The 6,000-nt window shown below is 48.5% G+C and overlaps 1 protein-coding gene across 1 annotated transcript in view; it reads left to right on the top strand.

The window, feature by feature from the left end:
* Positions 1–5,132, top strand: part of POLD1 (DNA polymerase delta 1, catalytic subunit) — a 31,087-nt gene extending 25,955 nt beyond the window's left edge. The window contains exons 22-27 of the mRNA XM_044444742.1: positions 682–784; positions 1,175–1,307; positions 2,263–2,376; positions 3,381–3,433; positions 3,930–4,027; positions 4,769–5,132. Coding sequence (XP_044300677.1) covers positions 682–784; positions 1,175–1,307; positions 2,263–2,376; positions 3,381–3,433; positions 3,930–4,027; positions 4,769–4,865 — 598 coding nt within the window. The 3' untranslated portion in view covers positions 4,866–5,132. The remainder of the gene's footprint in view (positions 1–681; positions 785–1,174; positions 1,308–2,262; positions 2,377–3,380; positions 3,434–3,929; positions 4,028–4,768) is intronic.
* Positions 5,133–6,000: the final 868 nt, after the last annotated feature.

The following is a 6,000-nucleotide window of genomic DNA, read 5'->3' on the forward strand; positions in this document are numbered from 1 at the left end:
ACCCCTCTCTTGGGTCTTGTGAGTGGCAGGTACCGTGGATCCATCTATGGCGCTGGACTAGTCTGCTTTGCCTTCCCAGTCTGCCCTGAGAAACACGGGCCTGTCTGTCCTCTGGACAGCGGAAAAAGCTGTGTGGGTGTGGGCTGGCCGATGAGGCATGACTGAAGGGAAGGGCAGAAATAGCCCTGGCAGGCACAGCTGCAAGAGGAACCTCCTGTGACGCCCACCCCTCTGCTCTGGGTTTCCTGTCTGACTGCAGCCATTTCACCTGCCACAGGAAGATGCTCTGGGGTAATGCACCTGCTTCTCTTGCTTGGCTGCTTCACTGCCTTTCGACAAACAAAAGGTTGAGATGGTGAAAGTGACCCTCGTCGGCGTAGCTGCTGCCCAACTGCTTGGGTGCTTGGGTTTTGTTCTCTGGCCCTTGTCCCCCTCCGCATTTCTTCTCAACCATCTCTCTCCTCTAGGAAAATACGTCAATAGTATTGTTTACCATCACATGGTTGAGCTTTCTGTTCTCTCGCTACTGTTTCAGCTCCTTCTCAACCCATTCCGAGTCTGGAGAAATATTGTGGCCCCAGCATTCCCCGCTTAAACACAGCTTTGAGAGTTGGGCTGGATTCTGCTGTGCTGCCATCCCATGCAATCCTCAACGTTGGCTCACATGTCTTCTCCCCCTAGGATGCGGCGGCGGGACCCTGGCAGTGCCCCGAACCTGGGAGACCGAGTGCCGTATGTCATTATTAGTGCAGCCAAAGGCGTTGCTGCTTATATGAAATCTGAAGTGAGTCATTGTGAGATGAAGCACATGATGGCTAATGGGGGAGTGCCTAGGGAAAGGATGCCTGCACGGGGCTTGGCTGGGTTTAACCTTCCCCTGTTTTCTCTCTTCCGACCTGCTTGAACCAATTGACTGAGGAAGGGAGAGAAACATCTTCCTTATGCGGAGCTGGTCCCAGCCTTGTCCGTTGTTCTGTGTTCAGGCCCAAGTGCTGCAGCTGCAGCTACTTTAATGCTGCATAACTGACCTGATCTCCAAAGCTGGTTGCTGATAACCTGAGCTTCCCATGCCGTTGCCTGTGCGTGGGCGTGTGCGCTGAGCACTGGCCATTTGTAGGCTGAAATAGATGAAGGCATTTCCTGTCAACATCTTTCACCTCTTTTGCTTCTTCAGGATCCTATCTACGTTTTGGAGAATAACCTGCCCATTGACACCCAGTACTACTTGGAGCAACAACTTGCCAAGCCCCTGCTGCGCATTTTCGAACCCATCCTGGGGGAGGGCAAGGCCCAGAATGACTTGCTAAGTGAGTGTGAACAGCAACCCGTAATGCAGAGCAAAATTGGAGTGTGGCCCTCAGAGAAAAGCAAAATGCATGTTTAATCTCCAGCAGGCTTCAAAATCTCTCTCTCAACCCTAACCCAAGTTGTAGGCTGAAGGCACACGAGGCAGTCATCTCGCTTAAGTAGGTCTGGATTTGGTTGGTGCCTGGAGGGGATACTGCCTAATAATCCTATGTTACCACCTTGAGTTTCATGATGGACTAAAGACTGGATAGAAATGAAATAATAAATAAAGCCATGGTTCCATGGTTGCATTGGCAGAATAGTCCAGAATACTTGCCAGAATATGCAAGTGGAGAAAGAGTTGGCCATGTCCACTTGTCCACTCCTTGTCTCAGCTCCAAAGGGGTGTCTTATGGTGCCCTTTGGCCAGTTTATGTGGGCCTGCAGCCCGTCGTTGGAACAAGGAATTGGTTCCTCTCTTTCTGCTGCTGTTGATTCCTCTAGAATTTGTCCCTCTAGCAGATGGTGTCTCCAGGCTTGAATCTGATCACATGGGGGGGGGTGAGAAGAGAGTGGGCTGACTTAGGATTTTGGGAAGGGAATAACTCCAATCTGGTTTTGTAAGAGGCAACCTGGAGCCCGCTATAGGTCTTGGACTACAGCTCCCACAAGCCCCAGTCAGCATGGCCAAGATGCAAGGATCATGGAAGTTGTAGTCCTAAACGTCTCGTCAATGCCTGTCTCCCTACACTCGGCCAGAGATCTCATGGTGATGGGCATCCTATAATAAGGAGCTCTGTGCATTTCCGGGCAACACTGTATTCTGTGGGGATGCTCTGAAGGAAATACGGGGTCCACATCCCTTTCCACCGCAGTAAAAGCATGAGCTGTGTACCGATGGTTTTTGGCCTGCTTGGTACATGCATGGGACGTGGAGCTGAGTGGGCTCAATCTTGCATTTCCTTCCTTTTGCAGAGGGAGAGCACACCCGCTGCAAAACCGTACTGACAGCCAAGGTCGGAGGCCTCATGGCTTTCGCCACCAAGCGAAGCACCTGCATCGGTTGCCGGGCCGTGCTCAGCCACCATGGTGAGGTCCTGCCGCTGCTCGTCTGCCTTTGTTTCTGCTGTGTGGAGTCTATTGAAATACGTTTCGCCCCCCTCCCCCATCACGCACTTCTAACCAGCAGCAAATTTTGCAAGTTCCTATTGCCGGAACTTGCCACATAGTTCAGTGTGTTTCAATCACTCTGCCTTTTTTTCCATTTTCTCTCTTCCAAAACAAGAATAACATAACCTTTGTGACTCCCTGGTTCTCCCTCTTTCCCATATTTGCAAATGAAAAAAGAGAAGGTCACCTATAAGTTGTGAGGGTGTGCACTGAAGAGTGATAGATTCTTCTGAATGGATCTGAAGCCAACAATCTAGAAAAAAGGACTCTGGTTTCTTTGAGAGGAAGATGATTCCTAACCGTTGGTGTAGAGAAGGGCAGGAAATGAGGAGTCCTGGGTTGTATAGATTTAGTTGGAGTAGAACCATTGAAATCAATAGGATTTGTTAGCAATTCTATCTATTTCAGAAGAATTACTTCCATTATTAACTGTTCAGTAGGGATATTCTGAATAAATCAGGACAGATTCCCATGGGTTGTCTTTACATCTTCTGGAAGTCTCTGGTCCTAATCCGCATGACCAATCCTCTTATGGAGGAGAAGCATTCAGGGGTAGGTGTCCTCTTCATGGTTTCTGCCAAGCTGAAAAGAAGACTAAAATGTACCAGGGAGTAGGTGCACCACAGCAAGCAGATTGCAGCATGAATAATTCCAGATTACTCAAGCGAGTGAGCCAAGTAGAAGACTGGACCAAACCAACCCAAGCACTCCAAGGCTGCTGATTGGCTTGACAGTGAGCCAAAACCTCAGGCATAAAGCAGGGGGAGCAGCCAAATCCTGAATATGATCCAGATCCAGATCCATCCACCAAATCTTCTCAAAAGAAATGCAACTTCAAGCTTTCCTGGGGGGCAGCCTTCCTTGGGAATGGGTGGAAATGCTGGGAGGATGGGAATTCTTTCTGACACCCTGCTCTCCATCAGGTGCTGTGTGCAAATTCTGCCTGGGCCGCCAGTCTGAGCTCTACCAGAAGGAGGTAAGTGGATCTGTAGCGGGGCTCCTGGGCTCGCTGCTAGCTGGATAAAAGGAAATGCCTGGGAGACCTGCACAAGTGCACATCAAGCACAAAGTGTATGATGAATTAGGCTTAAGCATTATAATTTGGAAAATCCTGGCTTGTGGTGCAGAGAAATGGGGCTTGGAAGCCAGCCCTCTGGGATCTAAGCTTAGAAAATGGGTTCATTGGCATAGCATAATGGCCAAGAGAGCTAGAAATCAGGAAGTGACTGCCATAAAGTCACTTGGGCTATCGCCTCCTCCGCTGTACTCCCAATCTGCAACATGGAAGCAATAATACTGACATAACAATAATACCTTACGGGGTTATTGGAAAGATCACAGCAGCACTGTGGATTTGAAGAGGTTAGAATATTCGAAAGTGCTCTATAAATATTGAGTAGTGTTGAAGTCAGAATGCCCCGGTTGGGTCATCTGCCTGCCCTTCCTCCTTGCACCGTTGCCCTTCCTTGCAGGTGACCCACCTGAGCTCGCTGGAGGAGAAGTTCTCGCGCTTGTGGACCCAGTGTCAGCGGTGCCAAGGGAGCTTGCACGAAGATGTGCTCTGCACCAGGTGAGGGTTGGCTGCCCACCGCGCCCTCACATGGCAGCACTGGCTTTTGCCCGTTCCCACGGGATAGTGGGCTAAAATATGGCTTTATGCCACCCTGGGTATTTACAGTTGCTTATCGGGCTGGCTTGGGATCAGCAAACAGATGGCTCCCACGGAGAGGTACAGGGTGGGGGTGCTCCTGAAGATGTTTATTGCCTTTATAAATACAGCACCTGTCAGCAGCTGGCAGGGGAGGTGGGAGAGTGGAGAGATAGGCCTTCCGTCTAACACACAAGTTAGCAACGTTGTTGGGTAATTCTCCAGCACAGGAATGGGGCACAAGTGTGTATCACATGGGGAATTGGTGGCAGCCAGGGTCTGACCTTCACAGGGCGCAAAATTAGATGTTGAAATCCTGATGGTAATTGTAGAGGTGGAAAAGCTGCAGGGCTACCATTTGTGACACATGTACACAGAGAGAGAGAGAGAGAGAGAGAGACCTTGCCTGTGAGTAACCAGTGCAGAAGAAGAGCAGGGCTATTGCTTTTTTTAAATTAGTTTTCTTATTTGAGGGAGGAATTTTCCGAAACCAGAATTCCTCACCTGCATTCCGAATTAATGACACAGTTCATCTTAGCACTTCATTCCCACAAACTAAGGAGGGTTGTGTGAGCCAAAGGTTTGAATTGCCCCTCTTCCTACGGGAGAGTCCCAGTTTCTTCACCTGCTTATGTATTCATTCTCTGAATTTTTCTCCTCCAGCCGTGATTGCCCCATCTTTTACATGCGGAAGAAAGTGCAGAAGGACCTTGATGATCAAGAAGCCCTAATCTCCCGCTTTGGCCCCCCTACATGGTGATGTCAGCTTATTTTTTCCTCAGCCTGAAACCCACCACCACCTCCATCCTGCCTCTCTTTTAAGTATGGGGGCAGGAAAGGCAGTGAGGCAGGAAAAGATGCAAGAAAAAGTGTCTCTGTACTTTTGGTGTTGATTCATTTCCGAGAGGAGGGGACAGGACTCTGAATATTGCAAGGAAGATGTTCTATTTTTCCTGCAGGCCTCCTCCTGGGGGCTGTGTTTTTGTAATACGAATTTTTACCAATAAAGATACCTTACTTTTTCCTATATGTGAGTTGTTTGTATGGGGCTCATCTGGGTTTCTGAATTCTGTGGAAGAGGGATTGTTAGGCTACCAGAAGCTTTATTTAGGGGCAGGGTCTACCATGTTCGAAAGCCATCACCGGCCATCTATTCAGTCCCTGAAATGCTCATCACACACATTTGCATCTTCAGCTCCATAAAACCAGCAACATTGAACTGCACAACCAGGTGTTCAATTAACCTTTGGATGTTATTTTTGTTTTTGTCCCCAGGAAATTTACAACATCAGTGCCCATTCAACAAGCTTTGTATATATTATAAGATTTATGTGTGCAAGTCACAAGACAACGATAAATCATGTATGCAAATTGTGCATCACAGTCATGAATCTGTTTACCAGAGCAATCAGAAATAAAGTAAAAAACCCGCACTAACGATGTCATCTGGGGATAGAACTAAGACCAGCCCTGGCAGAAGCAGCAAGCCAAGACTTCCTGGGTCTAGGAGAGAGTGGAAATAAGACAGGAGGGGTCCTGCTGGGAGCAAGAGGCTTATCAGAGTGCTGAGTAGGGTCCAGATTAGAGGGAAGAGGTGGGATGGGGAAAACCCAGAACTAGCTCTCCCGAATTCTATTCCGCCTTACTGTCCCCTGAACAGGTTGTGTGTTCCCTCATGCATGGATTTGTTTGCTTTCATGATAGGCATGCAAGACCAATCATGCCCTGATTGGCCCTGCTAGCACTCTTAGGAGAGTTTTCTCAGTCTCTTGGTTGTGAAGATAAGTCTAGATAACAAATGGTGTTGGAAATGACGTGGGAATCTAAATTGAGTTTTTAATCTATTGGGATGGGCTAACTATTGAGCATGGAATATTCTTCCTCAACCTGGTGCC

Source organism: Varanus komodoensis, unplaced genomic scaffold (genome assembly GCF_004798865.1).
Source record: "Varanus komodoensis strain SLA01 unplaced genomic scaffold, ASM479886v1 scaffold45, whole genome shotgun sequence".
In the NCBI taxonomy this organism is placed as follows: Eukaryota; Metazoa; Chordata; class Lepidosauria; order Squamata; family Varanidae; genus Varanus; species Varanus komodoensis.